Source organism: Miniopterus schreibersii (genome assembly GCF_964146895.1).
Source record: "Miniopterus schreibersii genome assembly, chromosome: 2".
In the NCBI taxonomy this organism is placed as follows: domain Eukaryota; kingdom Metazoa; phylum Chordata; class Mammalia; order Chiroptera; family Miniopteridae; genus Miniopterus; species Miniopterus schreibersii.
Window position 1 is genome coordinate 93,741,108 of NC_138102.1, and position 17,911 is coordinate 93,759,018.

The 17,911-nt window shown below is 43.6% G+C and overlaps 1 protein-coding gene across 1 annotated transcript; it reads left to right on the plus strand.

Annotated features, from left to right (window-relative positions):
* The first annotated feature begins 6,543 nt into the window (after positions 1-6,543).
* On the plus strand, positions 6,544-16,291 carry PEX26 (peroxisomal biogenesis factor 26). The gene is made up of 6 exons (XM_081129338.1): positions 6,544-6,674; positions 6,786-7,150; positions 8,128-8,268; positions 8,714-9,009; positions 10,639-10,782; positions 13,259-16,291. The coding sequence occupies exons 2-6, from the start codon at positions 6,921-6,923 to the stop codon at positions 13,342-13,344; spliced, it is 897 nt and encodes a 298-aa protein (XP_080985464.1). The 5' UTR covers positions 6,544-6,674; positions 6,786-6,920; the 3' UTR covers positions 13,345-16,291.
* The last annotated feature ends 1,620 nt before the right edge of the window (positions 16,292-17,911 follow it).

The following is a 17,911-nucleotide window of genomic DNA, read 5'->3' on the forward strand; positions in this document are numbered from 1 at the left end:
AGCTTATTTATACACTAGAATCAAAGGAGAAGGCATAAAGAGGGTTACATAAAATCCATGGCTGGCTGATTAAGGAGATGGTAGAAAGGATTGGAGAGAAGTGAAAATGGAGAGGTGCCTGTTTCTTTTTCATTGGTGGGTGCAGGGTAGTTAATATCTCACATACATAGTTTATAGAGGTATGTGGATAAAAGATAACAATGAGGAATGTTGGTTTGTTTCCTCCCCAGGTGTTTATCTCTGGAGGAGAGATCATTCTGACATTTTAAGTATGTTATTCTAGATGTGCAAAAAACAATAGACAGAACTTGCTCTAGATAGAGATTAATCTATCATATAGACCTTAGGATGGACCTTCCCACAATAACTCTCTCAGTTAGGATTTTTTTTATGATCAAAACATCCCATGTGGTTACTTTCAGTGATTGAGCTTGCCAAGGTAACCCCTTTATATTCACAAATCTATTTAGTCAACAACACTTTGTAACATTATCTCAGGTAAAATACAATTTCTTCTTGGAATATTAAAATGTGTTGAGAACCCCTCCATCCCTCCTCCCCACATCCAAGGAACTGTTGCTGCTCTCCACTGGGGAAGAGGAGGTTGGGGGCTATTAATATCCTTAGGTAGCTCCCTTAGTGGACTGCTCTTCCCAGCCAGGATCTGGGCATTAGTGGTGACCTTTGATGCTGTAAATTACCCCAAAGCACATTTTATTAATGGCAGGAATTTCTGGGCTAGTGAGAAAAACATTTTTTTCAGCAAAGGTGAGGTCCTCTGTGGGGTAGCACTGGAGAGGGCAAAGCATGCTGGGTTATCAGCTGTGTGATACAGGGCTATGGTTTAATCACCCTGGCCTCAGTTTTCTTGACTGTAATATGATAAAGCTCCTTCCAACTCTAAAATTCTAACACTTCAGGGTGACTGAGTTTATTTGATTATTTTCTAGGAAATAAGGAAGAGAGTACTAGAAGGAACACTGCAAAATGCCCGTAGGCAAGAAAGCAGGCTGGGGGTGTCAGTATCTGGAAATACCTTGAAGTGTCTCTCTTTTGGAGCCGGATTAGGGCATATATCTCCTCAGCTTCCAATCTTTTTACACAGTGCTCACCAGCAAGGGTGCCTGAATGTCAAGATCAAATGATGCAGAACAGCTCAGAAGGGATGGGTCCCTCCAGAGCATTGAATGCTTATTGTCTTACATGATGCTAGCTGGTACATGGGTCCTGAGGTGAGTGAGACCCTTTTCCCATGCCCAGGAAAGGCACAGTTGAATAAGAAAGTGACACAAAATAACTATAAGAAAGCCTGAAAATTGGTACCCACAAGAGAAACATAAAAAAGCAAAGCACAGTTGGGAGTTTGAAGAAGGGAGTGATTAGCTTGAATGTAATGTGATCAGGAAAGGTCAGGAGGAGATAACATCTTTCCACCCTTCCATGATGGAGACAGGGTTGACTTTTCCCTTGTGAGCATCTGCTACTTGTTTCATTTTTCAGGATTGGTCTGGCATTGTGAAGATTTGCTCAGCCTTCTTTGAGCAAACCTTCTGACTCCTGGGTGGATGAGAAAAGGTGGGAATTGGACAGCAGGTCTCCACAGAAGGGCACCCTATCACCTTCAAGGAGGATGAAGAGTAGCTTTGATGATTCTTTGAAGAATGCTCCTGAGCATGGGGTCTGGTTAGAAATACGTAGGAGAACTAAGCTGTGTGAGGGGCCCCTGGTGGCTCTCTGTAGGAAATCTGAGTTTGGCTTGGGGTTGGGCCCCCTGGAGGACTGTGGGGGAATTGGCTTTCTGAGCTCCTGAAGACAGAGAAGAAAGATGAGTTCTACCAGATGACTTATGGGGGTTTCCCAGGAGGAGCTGCTCATGGAGGCCAAGATTACAGAGGTGCTCAACGTACACTCACTGGAGACACATGAGTGACTTGAGGCTGACAAAGAGAAGCAGGCTCACAAGAAGCAGAAGTACCCTGAGCCCATAATTACCTGTCATTCAGTGACAGTGCTGCTGGTGGGGAGCAGACCCTAAAGAGAATGTTGATGTGGAAGGACATGATCTTGCTCCCATGGCTTCTGCATTGACTCTCTGTGTCAGGATGGGACCTGTCATCCCTCCTGCTCATTGCTCAGGTACCTTCATCACTTTTAGTGATGATGTGACATTTAAGAAATAGTTTTCCCAAGTGTGGCCCCCAAAGGTCCCTGCTTAGAGATCTTCCTAGTAAGCCATGGCCCCACCCTATACCAGCACCGTTACAAGACATAGCCTATGCCAGCCACTGTGCGAGCCTTCAAATAATCTGTGAGGTCTACAAGAAGTACATCACTGTCCACAAACTGCCACTCACTGCCTCAGCTCTGGGTCCTGGCCCACCACCTCCTGAGCCCCTCCCTAGTTCTGGGTCTTGAGTCTTGTGCCATAAAATTGTCACCAAATGAAGGGATGTCTAGTCCTTAAAAACCTCTTTCCTGCTCTGACTTGGGCTCTCAATGTTCCTCCTTCTCTCTCTGTTTCTCCCTTTGTCATCTCTAATCTTTGCCCAGTTCCTATATGTCTTTCACCACCATTTACCCTAGTTCCTACTGGTTTTGTTTGTGGTTTTTAATCTAGTAAAATAGAAAGTTCCATTTTAAAAAAAGAAAAGGAAGAAGAAATATTTAATAATTTTTCCAGCTTTGCCATTGAAATGTGTTTTGAGCTTTAGTTTCTCATCTATAAACAGAAATAATAACAATATACCTATGTTACCTTGCTCACAGTTTTGCTGTCAAGCTCAAATATAGTAAGTGAAAGCACCTTTAGAGCCAGTATTATGTATTAGTTAAGGAGAAAGACGCGGGAGGCAAATTGCCTGGATTAAAGTCCCAGCTATACAATTCTTGTGTGACCTTGGGAAAGTCACTTAGTCTCTTTGTGCCTTGATTTCTTCATTTACAAAACAGGGATGACTCTTGAACTCTTGTCACAGGATTGTTGATGATTAAAATGAGTTAAATGTGAAGTAGTCAGAATAGCGCCTAGCACATAGTTAATACAATACTATATGAATTAAGTCATCATTATTATTGTTGTAAAGTGCTATCCAGAATAATTATGATTATGATGATTAATTCTTAGATACAGAAACAAGTAAGAATTCTTCTGTGCCTATATGGAGAGGAATAAACAGGAAGCACTGAGTTCTGCTCTGAACTACAAGTTTAGGCTTTTAAAAGGGCCATAAAAATGCCATCTAACTGACGAAGGCCTGGAGTGAGGGAGGCACACCCCTTGACTATCCTGGAAAAACATCATTTCCACCCTGCCATATTTATCTCTTTGGCTTGCTTCTGACCAAAGGTCCACTCTATACATGATCCTACTGCATCCAGACCTTTGCCACCAAATGACCCTATACTGAGGGGCTCTGACTGGACGAGATGTGGTTAAAAGGGCAGCTATGGAGCCTATCTATTGTCACAAAATGTAGAACCAGCTTGGGGAGGTCAGGACAGGCTGGCTGACCACAGATGTGGGTGCTTCTGACCTGTGTAAGGAAGAGTCAAGAGTTGGATTCCAGGTTAGAAAGTAAAATTATAGAACTTTTAGGTGGAGTGAGATTCTTCTCCTTACTCATTTCCCAATATATTATACTGTCTCACCTTATATTAGTTTAAATTATTCCAGTGATTTAAAGAGTTCAATGCACTGTGAAATGGTCTCATCTGATCCTCAGTCACTTTATATGGCAGATGTTGGTATCAATGTGCTCAGATGAGAAAACTGAGGCTCAGAGGAGTTTGGTGACTTTCCAGGGGTCACCTGGCTTAATCACCAAAGGAACCAGGATTCTAACTGGTGTAGCTCAGCTTTCCATCTAGAGCTCTTTTTGCTACAAAAACACCAACACATTGCCTGCTCAAAGCAGACTGGGTAAATCCACATCCACAGATGAAGGTGATAAACTGATACACTGAACACCCTGCCAAATGGAAGGAATGACACCAAGTTCCAGAGCTTGGGTAGAATGTGGATTTTGTGTTCCACTTACTTGACTAGTTTTCCGAAAATAAAAAGATCCCAACAATACAAATATTAATATGGGCCAGGCCTTATAGATATGGCTTTACAGATAAGGCCTTATTTCCACTCCTTGTTTTATCCCAAGGAGAGGATAGGTGGTTTCAAAGCTTGCATCATGAGCCCTGGCTAGGTTTTTATAATACCCGTTCACTCTCCATCAGGTGGAATGAATTTACTTATGTTTAGAATTGCTGTCTTAGATTGCGAAATTCTGTGCACATTCAGACACAGGTGAGATGGTAGAGAGTCATAGTAAACATATGTTGAAGAATCAATTTGTGGGCACAACAGTGTTAAAGATTAAGTGATGACATACAGACCACTATGAAAGCCCTGCATAGTCAAAAACAAGTGAAACACAGAAATAGAACAGAATCATATTTTAATATGATTTTTAGCATTCCACCCACCCCTTAAATATCTTGACCTCATTTTGGCTGCTGTGGCAGCCACTAAGTAGGCAAATTTGTTTCTGGCAGGTCTGCTTCTTTTAAGACTGTGCTGCCACCTCCTGAAAAAAATTGGAAATAGCAAGACATTTCTTGTTAGGGATTAAGGAAGGGGTCTTTTTCAGGTAGCAGCCATTTAGAGGTGGTGCTCCTGGAAGTGAAGTGATGTGGCTGTGCCAGTCTGCACTCACCCAAGCCAGCTGAGGTCTGTTTTCTGGTGTTCCTACAGCTTTTCTGATTTTTCAGAGAGACTTCTAAACCCAGTTCTGAGAAATTTTTTTTCTTCAGTCCAATAAGTATGTTATTACTAATGATCTTCATCATCTGATGTCAAATCTGAGGTAGAGCTGATAAAACACTTTGGTAAGTTCAGTCTTAGACCGATCCACAGTTTCCAGGGCTCTTTGCTTGCCTTTGTTTGCTGTGTGGGAATGCATACTGCCTGGTAAGGAAGAGGGACTTAGGATGAAACTCCTCCCAAATGACCCTGAAAATGTGTTGGTCCCAAGGGCAGCGTTCCAAAATCAATAGTGATTCCTCAGACAGGGTCTAGTCCTGAGCATGACAAACACATTTTTTCTCTGCTCTGCCCCCAACCCTGTTAGAAAACAAAGTTAATTGTAGATAGCAACTCCACCCCGCCACTGTTGTCACTCCCAATCTCTCTTCTCTATTTTACTTATTTATCCTTAGCATTTATTATTGTCTGACATACTACTATATATATTTTACTTCCTTGTTTTTTGTTTCCTTTCACTATGATGAAAGCTCCACAAAGGCAAACATTTTGTCTTCTTTGTTCATTGGAGGATCCTCAGTTCTTAGAACAAGGCTTGGCACCTAGAAGATGGGGTAAGTTCAGTCCTAACTTCATCATCTTATGTGGTTATAGGGTTCATACTTATTTTTCCTTAGAGTCTGATGGATTTGATGTTTCTGCCTCTGCTTTTCATGAGGACTTTCTACAGAGAACTGAAAGCCCAGCAGATGGGTGTGTATAAATCTGGGGACAAGGGAAGGGGATCTACCATGTGAACAGGCACATACCCTGTGCCTGGCCTGTCTAATCATGAGGGGAGTAAACAATTCTAGAGAAGCTTTGGAGAGAGTTCAAAAGGTAGGGGACTGGGGAGAAATTAAATCTGAGAGGGTTTATTATGAAGTTGGGAGGCACAGCAAAGCCTGAAGTACAGAATATAAGTAAATGTAATTTTATGTATCTGTGTAAAATTATTTGATACTACTTATTATAGCTATAATTCATTGAATACTTGCTCTGCTCTGGAACTTGATTATAAATTGCATTACACACTGTATCTCTTATTTATGTGACACAATGAAGGCTCAAGCTTATGTAACTTGCTTGTGTGATGATCGTGAATTCCCTGAAGAGAAAGCATAGACATAGTCCCATCCTGCAGAACAGAGTAGTGCTTAAATTGAGCCTTTGAGCCAAACAGCCTTGGATTGACACCATTTTTGTCACTAGTTGTGTGACTTGAGCAAATTATTTAGATAAGCTCCAATTTCATCTCCTGTAAAGTGGGGATTACAGTTTTTCTGAAGGAAGAACTAAATGAGAATCCACGTAAAGTGCTCAACGTAGGGCCAGGACCTGCAAGTACTGGATAAACGTGAGCTGGGCCTGGGACACACAAAGGAAAAGTGACAAGTTGTAATGTTTCCTTTCAGTGCCTTTCCTGGTCTGCCCTAATTGCTATCCCTATGGATGCTCAGAATCGTGCATGCTGCTCCATTTCCTTACTGGAATTTCTTCAGTCTGGCCTCTGCTAGGTCTGGCTAGTAAAAGGATCAACTCATCTCTCAACACAATCTCACCCTTTGTATTCCCCCGCACCCGTCAGTAAGTTTTCTTCCGGGACAGAGCCAGTTTCTGGGGCGCGCGGCATGCTGGTGGTTGTAGTCCAGACCTGCCCATCTGCATCGAGAGGGATACTGAACTTAGTAGAGCCGGAAAACTACAACTCCCAGAGTCCCGCGCGTGGCCAAAAGCCTCCCGCCAGCAGAGCCGCGAGACCAGAAAAGAGACCTTCTCGGCCTTTGGTGAGGTGGGCTGTTCTTAGGGACGCTTGACCTGCCTTCTCCCGGGCCTGCGCGCATCTGTACACATCGCAGGGCCAGAGAAACTAGGCCAGGTACTTGAGACACGCAGCCGTTCTGCACATCGGAGGTGTAAATTGGTTCCCCAGGTGCCGGGCGAGCCCAGCTTTGACTTAGAATATGGTCCCTTCTTTTTCCTTGTCCAGGACTCAGCCCCCGGAAGGGTTGTGGGCAAGGCAGTGAGGACACCCCACTTCTCCCAGGCCGAATCGGGCTCTTCTGGAGCCCCGGAGAGGCGGCTGCTTGGACGTCTGCAGAGACAGGCCTCGAGCCAGGCTGCTATGAAGAGTGACACGTCGACAGCTGCAGTCCCCCTTAGAGGGGTCAGGGGCGCCCTAAGCAGCACTGAACCCGTGCGCGTCTCCCTCTCGCCGGCGGCGGCTTCGGCTCTACTGGAGGAGGCTGCTGACCTCTTGGTGGTGCACTTGGACTTCCAGGCGGCGCTGCATACCTGCGAGCGAGCCGGCAAGAGCCTGAGCAAGGCGGCCCTGGCGGACGGGCCAGCGGGCACGTATGTGCGGGGCTCGCTTGGGGAGGGACTCAGCCTCTCGGGAGCCTGTCATTCCCAGTGCGCACAGGAAGCCTCTGACGGGCTGGTGTGCCCATTCTACAGAGGAGAAAACTGAGGCCCAGAACACAGCTTAGCCAATTCTTTGCTCCCTACTCGAGTGTGATGGCGTGATGGGAAGATAGAATGTGTATTAAGTGTTAAATTACTTTCATAAGCAGGCTTTGTCCTTTCCTAGCTACACTCCCTGTCCCCAAGTTCACTTCTCGTCTTTGCTGATGAGTGAGAATAGGGTTCTGGTCCTGTTGAACAGTTGAATCAAAGAATCAACCTGGAGAAAACCTTGGCTCTCCATTGCTCTTTCCAATGAGGCTAACCTCTTATGCAATGTGAGGACATCATGTCTCGGTGGGTTGTAAAATTGGATTAGATCTCACTAGGGAGGTGGTGGGTAGAATAGTCAAAGTGGGGGAGCCCTGATTGTGATTTTAGGGGTTGTGTGGGGGGCTTGTTGCAGTAAACGCTGAAGGCTGTGATTCTGGGTGCCTGCAGATACCTCACTGGTTGGTACTAAGGCCAGTGGATTCCCTATACCCACACTCAGGCTCCATGCCCATTTCTTCACCAAGCAAACTGTTAGCTCCAGCTCTCTTTCTACCCACACACCTGTGCTGCAGGTTGTACTTTCTCTTTTCTTGCTCATTTAACTTATTTCACTTGCGTACAAAAATGTTGGACAAGAGTTGATTTATCTCTAGGAGGTTTACAGGAACTTTTAATTTCTAGGGAAATGGGCAGTTTTCTCTATGTTGGGGCCCATGAGACCAATTGTAATTGTGAGGCCAACTTGAATACTAATGAGGAGGATGGAAGTGATGGCTGCTAAATTGGGAGCTGGGGAAGAACAGTCCCAGGGTGGAGGTCTGAATGGAAATGGAGGGGGGCCACTTCTAAATGTGAATTGGTTTTTCTGCTGACAGCTCCTTGGAAGTGAAATGCTCCCTGTGTGTTGTGGGGATCCAGGCCCTGGCAGAAATGGATCGGTGGCGGGAAGTTCTTTCCTGGGTCCTTCAGTATTATCAGGTCCCTGAAAAGCTACCCCCCAAAGTCCTGGAGCTGTGGTAGGTCCTTCTTACTGACTCATTGAATCATTCCAGAAATGAGGATTTTTGTGTTCTTTCCTGAATCAGTGCCTAATATCTCCCTTTCCCCATTCCCTACTATTTCCCTCCAAATCTAATTCTTTTTTCTTTCCAGACCTCAAAACAGCACTAACGGATGAGGAAGGAGGGATTTAGGAGTGGGTTAAAGGAAAGAGGAAGAGAGAAGATACTGGGAATAGGAGATGTGAAGTGGGATGACAGAGTGGAGTGTCAGAATGAAGAGAGAGCTTCTTGCTACTTTCTAGGAATTCCTAATTCTTTCAATGTCAGCATTCAATAGGGAAGGGCTGGAGCATGTGGGGGAGGAGTTGGATAGGAGAGTATAGTGGTTATGAGAAATGAACCAACTGTGGAGCACTGACTGTTCTTTTTTTTTTTTGGATTGGATTATTTGGGGCTGCAGTGTTCTTTTATATAGCAAAATGCAAGAGCCTGGAGCTGTGCTGGAAGTGGCCAGTGCCTGGATGCAAGACCCAGACAATCAGGGCCTTCCAGAATACAGAGCCTTGGCAGAACTTCACCTGCAGCAGGTGCTGCTGCCTCTGGGCTGCTTGTCAGAGGCTGAGGAGCTAGTGGTGGGCTCTGCAGCCTTCAGTGAGGAGCAGCGCTTAGATGCACTCCAGGCCATTAGCGCAGCAAGGCAACAGCAGAAACACGAACACTCTGACTCTGAGGAGGACCAGAAGCTAAACCAGGAAGGTAGGATATTATCCTTCTGTGGCTTCTGAAAAGTGTAGTTGTGTGCTTTCCTCAGGACCTTGGGGTCTGTTGTGACATTCCAGGGAGGTTGGGAGCAGTTTTTTGTATGAGTAACTTCCAAATCAAAGAATAGGAAACCTGTTGAGTTGCTTAAAAAGCCCAGACACTCCGAAGCTGATGGTGGAAGGAAAATGTTCATATGGGGAGGTGTTGCTGGGTCTTAGGACCTTGACTCTTCTCCTGAAAGTCACCATCTTCTTGGGGTCCTCATATTAGATTTCTTACCTGTACCATGCTGGGCTGGGTAGGATGTTACTCCTCCTTTAAATGCTGGTGCAAATATAGACACAGCTGAGGTATGCTTGGGGTTAGCCAAAGGAAAATGAGAAACTAACACGACAACTTGGTAACTTGACTTTTGAGGTAAAAATTACTTATCTTCAGTTTGGGTGCCACTGCCCAGTCTCCTGTCTGCCTCACTCATGAGACCTCTTGGGTGTCTTTTTCAGTGATTGATATCTACCTCCTTCAGGGACAGCCCACCTCTGAGTGCAGATTTATAAACTGGCTTCTGCAGAGAAACCACTTCAAGACCCAACACCATACACCTGGCTAGTGTCATATAAGGGGAACCTTCACAGGGGTGGGTGTGGGTGTTGATTTGTTACAAAGGGACTTTAAAGGTTCCTCTACTCCAAACCCTTCTCCTCGTTCTTGAATCCTTTTCATCTCCTTTCCCTCGAGTGGTCTAGTGTTCTAGAATAGACATGAATATGTCTAAAGGCAGAACATTCACTATCTCCTAAAGGAGAAAATTCACTGTCTCCTAAAGCAGAAAATTCACTATCACCTAAAGCAGCTCATTCCATCAATGGGCAGTTCTGTAGGGAAGTTGTTCTTTATCATGAATTTAAGTTTTCCCCCTAGTGGTTTCTAACTTACTGATTTTTTTTTTCTTGGTAATATAAAGAATAGGTTGAATCCTTTTTTCCCCCACAAGAGCCCTTTAGCTGTTAGGAGGCTGTAAACCCTGTTTTTCTGTGTTTTTCTTTGTGTGCTAAAGAGCATGAACTTGCTGAGACAGGATCACTTATTTGCAAACAGGGCTTGTTTGCTTCAGGGATTACCTATGGCTACTCAGGCCCTATGCCTCCTACCAGGACTGGGCACCACTTGTTCTTGGTTTGGTAGTGTTCATGTTTATATTCATAATCCAGGACTTTAGAGTTCTTCACAATGTGTGCTAAGTGCTCTTCATTTTCCTGCATTACGGTGATGATTGACCTATTGCTCTGATAATCAAGACCTATGGCATATATCTTAGGCCAAAATATAAATAATGTTATAAAGTGATGAGGATATTTAGAAAAGCACCAAATATGCCAGGCTTACCTAGTTGAGTAGATATGATCTGTCAAAGTCCTCCCCTAAGGAGATGGTAGTCTGATGATAGAGTCTGTCCTTAAAGCATTTTTGGAGCTTGCAGAATCTCGTTTAGAACCATTTTATGACTTGCATGAGTTACAGAATTAACTTTTGTTCAACCCTTATAAACAAGCTCAAACCTCAGATTTAGAGAAGCTGGATCCTGTGACTTACCTTACAGTTATGCCCTGTCTCCCTGACCAGGCTCCTCCCACAAGTTCCTATCACTACTGATGTTGCTTCGCCGGCTTTGGGACTCTGCAGTGAGCCACTTAGTTTCCTTGCCCTTCAAAAAGAGCCTCCTGGCCACCTTGATCCTCTGGCTCTTGGTGGTGAGGTTTGATCCAGGTGAGTGATGAAGCCTACCTCCCCTCCCACCCTTCCTGGAGAAGGGGCAATTGACAGGGGCTGGGCCTGTGGGAGCCCTCTTGGGAAAGGAGGTACCTTCTGTGCCTGTGCCATTTCTCCCTGAGTCTCTTCTATAAGGAGGGATTGCTGGAGCTGAGCAAGAGCTGGCCCCAGCCCACCTAGGAGAGACTAGTGCTACAGCCCATGAGAACAGTCTGGAAAAAGTCCACTGTACCCTACTGACCCTTGAACATTGACTCTGAATCATTGTCATCTACTTTATCATCTACTTTTTGCGGGGTTGAACTCTGAATAGAACCTCAAAGTTTAAAAAAAAATCTTCCTCATTATATGTTTGAAAAATGGTGGTAATTTAAAACATACTAAATTGTAAATGAAATACATATACATTTTAGAAAATGTGGAAATTAGGGAAAATTATAAAGAAGAAAACAAATCACCTATAAGTCTGCTGTTATAATGGTTATACCTTCAGCATTTTTCCACGTATAGAGATATATGGACATAGGTGAATTTTGCATATCAAAAATATTCTTTGAAACATGGCCTTAAATGGTAAATAATATTCCAATTTACAGAAAATTCTATACTTGACTTAACAATTGCAGAACACTTTGATTATCTCGTATACTGTTTCTGCAGTACTGTGAAGCAGACCTGAGCTCCCTAAGTACTATTTGGGAACAGCTCTGGTTATTTCCTGAGGATTAATTCCTTAGACATGTAAGCACTGGGCCAAATGATAGGAGCTCATGCTTTTAGTTTTTTTCGTCTTTTCCTCTATGCGAGTTTTGATCTGATCTCTACTCTTCTCATGAATTTAGACTTAGAATAAAATTACATAACTTTTAAAACTGGAGGAAAAAGTGGAAACCCTTATTTGAGTACCTTTATTTTATTTTTCTTTCTTTTCTGGTTGAGAAGGCTGAGAACCACAGAGAAAAGTGACTAGCCCAGGATCACACAAAGAGTTTGTCTTTAAAACTGCCAGTTTTTGATTTAATCTTTAGATTTCAGTTTCCCCCATTTCCCTTTCTCTAATTCAGCAAACTTTTTTTGTATAGCTCAGTGTAGTCCTTTTCACCCCTTTGCTGAACATTGAGCAGTAATTCCCTCTGAATAGCTCTGTTTGCTTCAGGACATAATCACTAGTAAGCCCTCAGGTAAGCTAAGGGTAGTTTGCATTCATTCATATCTATCCTCTGACTTTCTTTTATTTCTTTTTTCTTTTAAAAACTTATCTTTATTGTTGAAAGTATTACAGATGTCTCCCTTCCCCCCCTTTGACTGGCTCCATCCGCTCCCACCCCCTCTCCAGGCCTTCACTGCACTGTTGTCTGTCCATGGGTTGGCTTTAGCTCAAGTGATTACTTCATCATGGCAGACACTGTCCTCTGTCTTTCTACATTGTTCCAGAGACTTGATAAAAATTTAGAAAAAGTTTTATGGTTTTTATAAGCCCTTTAGTCTCATAAACCCTGGTCTCCCAAGTGCAGATGGCAAGGGACCATTTGAGCTTGCTGTTCGAAAAGCTGCTCAGACTTCTTCAGAAGTGCCCTGGCTGATGGTCCTGACCCTCAATGGTAATTGTGACTCATTGCAGTGATGGTGCTGTGGGAAAGGAGAACCCATGGATGGGCTGCAATTAGAACTCCGTAGAAAGGATATATAGAAAGTAGTCTGTCATTAGCTTTCTTAAAAAATAACATCCTCCTTTTTAAGAAAGAAAAAAAAATCAGTTAAAAAATCATGAATTCAGCCCTGGCCAGTATGGCTTGGTTGGAGCATGAAAGGTGGCAGGTTCAATTGTAGGTCAGGGCACATACCCAGGTTGTGGGTTAGATCCCCAGTCAGGGCACGTCTAGGAGGCAACCAGTCAATGTTTCTCTTTCACATCTGTGTTTCTTTCTCTCTCTTTTTCTCTCTCAAATCAGTTTTAAAAAATTTTAAAAAATCAGAAATTAAAATAATGAAAAACAAACCAACTCAGCTTTAATTCCAAAGAGGTAAATTTTACTTTATTTTATTTCAGTATAATTAACATGATAAAAATAGGTACTACTGTTACATGGCTCCAAATTTAAAAGAAACAGAAATGAATATAGTAAAAAGTCTCTTATCAAATTCATCTCACCAGAAGCAGCCACATTAGCAGTTTTTGGTATGTCAAAAAGATTAAAACATAATAAATTTGAATCTTTTTGTCAGCAAATTTAAGGTCATTGCAGTCTAAGTGAAGAAAGTATATTCCAGAGAATATGTCCTAGAGAAAGTGAAATTCTTTATTGTTGAGGAGGAGAGAAGGAGGAAATAACATTAAGCATCAAAATATGCTTTAAAAAGAATCCTGTATATTCCCAAGTTGGTAGAGTTCTCGAAGGTTGGGAAATGGGGCTGAGTGAAGAGTGGGGGAGTGAAGGAAGGTACATTAACAAGAGTCTTCTTTTCCCTGCAGCTTCCCCTTCTTCCCTGCCCTTCCTCTGCAAGCTGGCCCAGCTCTTCCATTGGATCCGGGAGGCTATGTTATCTTCTCTTTACTAGCTCCCCATCCATGACTGAGTGGTCTCCATTCACCTCAGCCTCTCCACTCCCCACAGCAGAGTAACTCATCCATGGCGCCAATTTCCTGTTGCTGACTGGGCCCCTATGGGAGTGGGTCCAGTCTAATTCTAGGAAGAGCTGATTCAATCACACAAACTGTCTTGCTGCCCGAATGCTCTCCCCTGTGCATCCCACTTTGGCTGGTGTCAGTAGGTCGTGTGGAAACAAAGCAGGGCCAGAGGGCACAAGTCCTCCAGAACAGTTCCCGCTTATACCCAGAGGCCCCTTGTAAAGGAGGAGTTTGGGAATGGAGAGTACATCCATGAAACATTCCATCTTCTTGGCAAAGGCAAGGGGTTGATTTTTCAGGTCAGGGTGTGAATGAAGCTTGGAAGTTCAGAAAAAAACCCCTTGAAAAACTTACCCCTAGAGTTTATACCTGAGAGGGCCCATTTTTTCTTATGCTTCTCTCCATGGATCTGGCCTAGTTGTTTATCTGCAGACAATTCCCATGGTTTTCAATGGACTCAAAGCTGCTTGGGCCCACTCTCTGTTCAGACCAGGACATAGCTTTCAGAACCACCCAGGTGACTACTGAAAACAAAGTGAGCGCTGGCCGGTTTGGCTCAGTGGTTAGAGCATCAGCCCGCAGACTGAAGGGGCCCGGGTTTGATTCTGGCCGAGGGCACATACCTTGGTTGCAGGCTCGATCCCTGGCCCTGGTCAGGGCGCTTGTGGAAGGCAACCAATCGATGTGTCTCTCTCACATCGATGTTTCTATCTCTTTCTCTATCCCTTCTACTCTCTCTGAAAAAAGAAAAGAAAAGAAAAGAAAAGAAAACAGTGAGTCTGCTTCGCTCTTCTCACTGGGTAAAGTGATCTTGCTTGTTGCTTCTTGGGCTTCAGCTCAATTTTCCAGGTGGTTGGTGGCCAAGCCCTATTCTGTTACACTTAGTATTGCTGCCTTCTCTTTCCCTAGACCTTCCCCCTGCCATGCAGGAGTATGTTTATACTTTGTGCAATGGCTTTTTCACCAGGTTCTGCCTGTATCCTTGCCTCCTGGTAGGTACTGTTGCTGGTTCCCCCCTTTCTATGTCCTGTTCTAATTATAATCTATTGTTTGTATAATGGAGAAATTTTTCTGCTTGTGTCGCCTTGAAAAGTAGGCCAGCCTTAGAGGCTGATGAGCTGAAGGTGGAACTGGGTAGTCAGAGGAACTGGAAGGGATGTGCAGAGGGGGCTGAGCAGAGGGGAGACATGGGTTTTGAAGTCAGTGAACAATTTTATTCATTGTTAGGGGGAGAGACGTGGGGCCTCAGCGTTTGAGCACCTGAAATGTTTCAGCGTTTTCTTTCACAGGCCACAAGAATCTTACATGTTTCTGCACAAGTAAATGTAAAATACTAGTATGCCGTCATGATTATGAAAAGCCTCCAGCAGGGGCCAGCCAAGCAAACCATCCCCTGCTAGGACTTCTGTCAGTGCTGATGCCAAGAATATAGGAGGTGCCTTTAGCTTTTCAGGGTTGATTTTCAAGAGTTACAGATCAGCAACTTCTCTTTAGTAAAGTGGGTAGAGTAAGTAAATTTCACAGACCTTTGGGAGATTTAGTCCCTAGGTATTGTCCAACTCTAGGAAACAAATCTATTCTTTTACACATGGAATTTTAATAGAGTTAACAACCCTAGGAGAGGAAGGGAAGGGAGACAGATAAGCTTTGAGAGCTCTCCTTTAGAATGACTTCTTCAAATGAAAATATGGTCCCATGCCCACAGGATAAAACCTACATTCTTCTTCATGGAATTTCAGGCCCCTTATGCACTGGTTTTGGCTCACACCTCCACTTTCATGTGGGGCCTCTGTTTCTTATGCACACTGCCCTGCAGCTGCCCCACCAGCCAGTTTTCAGAACACTGCATGCTCCCTCACACCTCTGCTATTCCCTCTGGAAGGTCCAGCCCCCCGCTTTTTGCGTGGTGAGTTTCCCAACCTTACAGACACATACAAAGTTACCCCTGGTAATCCTTTCTTAATATATTTTGCTTCCAGCCCCTACTTCATGTCTTTTCTGTGGTAGTGACTCCATGGCCTCATAGTTGTGAAATTTTTTGTTCCCTGCAGGAACTGTGAGCTCTTTGAAGCTGGAAGTATGGCTGGATGCAGTGTTTAAGAGTCGGGTTTGGATCCTTGTTCCACCACTCTCTAGTTGTGTGACTGTTGAAAAGTGATCAAACCTCTCTCAGCCTCAGTGTTTTCATCTGTGAGTTATCTCACAGGGGCTTTGAATGAGTAATTGAGGTCCTGCTTATGAAGTGTTTAATATGTTATCCTGACCCAAGTGAGCTGCATCCACATTGCCCAGCTGAGTGCCTGGGAGTTAGGTGTTCAGAGTTGTTTAAAGGAATGAATTGATATGATAAGAGGTCTGTGTGCTTTTGGTGAGTGTGAGTGGTTTGTATTGTGAAAACCTTGAGTATAAAGAAGACCTGACCATGCCCAACTCATTTTCCTGTCTCTCTCCTGAAGTTCCGAATTATTGTTGTGCTTGCAGCCTTCTAGGTTCTCTGTTTTATTTTGTCCTGAACGCTCCCCACCTACCTTCCTACTCAGACAGGGAACTCAGACCAGAACTTCTCCGATGATTTTGACTTTTCTCAGGATACAGGCTAGCACTCACATCATTCTTCAGCTCTGGGCTTAACAAAGTCAGAAGTGAAGGGAGGACTTCCTCTTAGACTTACACCTGTGCTAATTCGGTAGCCATTAACCATGTGTGGCTCTTGAGCAAGTACTTGAAATTTGGCTGGTCCAAATCGGGATGTCCTTTAAATGTACAATACACACCGACTTTTGTAGACTTGGTACTAAAAAAGGAATGGAAACTCAATTTTTATATGGATTGCAGGTTGAAATGATAATGTTAAATAAAGTCTGTTATTAAAATTAATTTCATCTGTTTCTTTTTACGTTTTTGTGGGGCTACTAGAATGTTTAAAATTACATATGGCTTACATTATATTTTTCTCAGATGGTGCTATTCAACATACCCAGTACACCAAGTTCAAAGGGGATGGAAATCAGAAAAACAGCATTGTATGGTTGAATTTTGCAGGATGTTAGATCTGGAAAGATTGTCTGTTATAGCACCCTTCTTTGTAAGTTAAGGAAGTCAAGACCCAGAGAGGTGAATTGATTTGCCTCAAGTCACATAGGCTGAATAAGACAAGGAAACATGACCCTCAAGCCTAGTGCTCCTTGCACTGCATCGTGATTCTGCCTCACTTTCCCTAAAATCAGTTGCTCTCTGACTGAGGCTCGCTGCTAATTAATATGCAGAACTAATTGTTAGTTGATTAGTTCTACATGGTTGTGAGAGCATACAACTTAGAACAGACATTTTAAAATGTAGGGGTGCCCATTCCCTTTTTACCATATTGAAACCTCTCCACCCTCCCCTAAGCTTAGAAGCATAGCAACCCCAAGTTTAAGATAACAGGTAATGGTCATGCCTCTTTCCTGTTATTTCCTGGCAAACACAGAGCAGTCTATACAGGCTTCCTGGTAACTACCACAGCCACAGTGGGGAGATAAGAGCAGCCTTTCACACTCTGGACATTCAGTATTTTCTAAATCTGGAATGGCACTAAAGTGGGCTCTGCCACCTGGTTAAATCTGCCAGAGGAAATGGCAGAAAGAGGAAAGCCTGACATGAATTGCAAATAGGGCCCCCAACCACTATATCACCCTCTTTCCCTATCTTGCATGGAAAAGCCTCTGGGCTAAAGGACTTCTACCACTGATACCCACAGGTAGGGCCTGTTGTAATCTGCTGCTCTTATTCTCTGGCTTCCTTAGGCAAGCTTCCTGCAGGCTGACCAAGGCCTTGCTCACCACTCTGCTGTGGCACTTCTATGAACTTAATACATGGAATGTTTGCAAGGTAGGGCCCTTTTCTTCCTCTGGAGACCTTAGGATCTGGACTGGGAAGAAGCTAAATGAAAGGCAATGGGCATAATGTCTCTAGCAGCCTATGAAAGCCCTCTCTGTGCTGTTTCTCCAGTGGTGAAGTAGGGATCCAACATTGCCAGCCTCTAGGAGTCTTGATAAAACAACAAATATCTTTCTTAAAGAAATGCATATATATTTTAGAAAATATTAAAAATTGCATAAAAGTAAGTATGGGACTCATCATCCTACCCCTCAGAGATAACCATTGCTAATATTGGTTGATTTTCTTTCGGTTTTAATTTCTTTATTTTTTATTTTATCTATTTTATTTTTTATTTATGTTCAAAATATTACAGATGTCCCTTTTTCTCCCCAATGACCCATTCCACCCTGCCCCACCCGCCTCCCCAGTCCCTCTCCACACCTTTGTCCATGTCCCTGGGTTGTGCATATATGCATATCAATTCTTTGGTTAATCTCTCCCCGTCCACCTACCTGCCCTCCTCCATCCCTCTGAGATTCATCACTCTGATCCGTGTTTCCATGTCATTAAATCTATTCTGTCCATCAGTTTATTAAGTTCTTTAGATTCCACATATAAGTGAGATCATGTGATGTT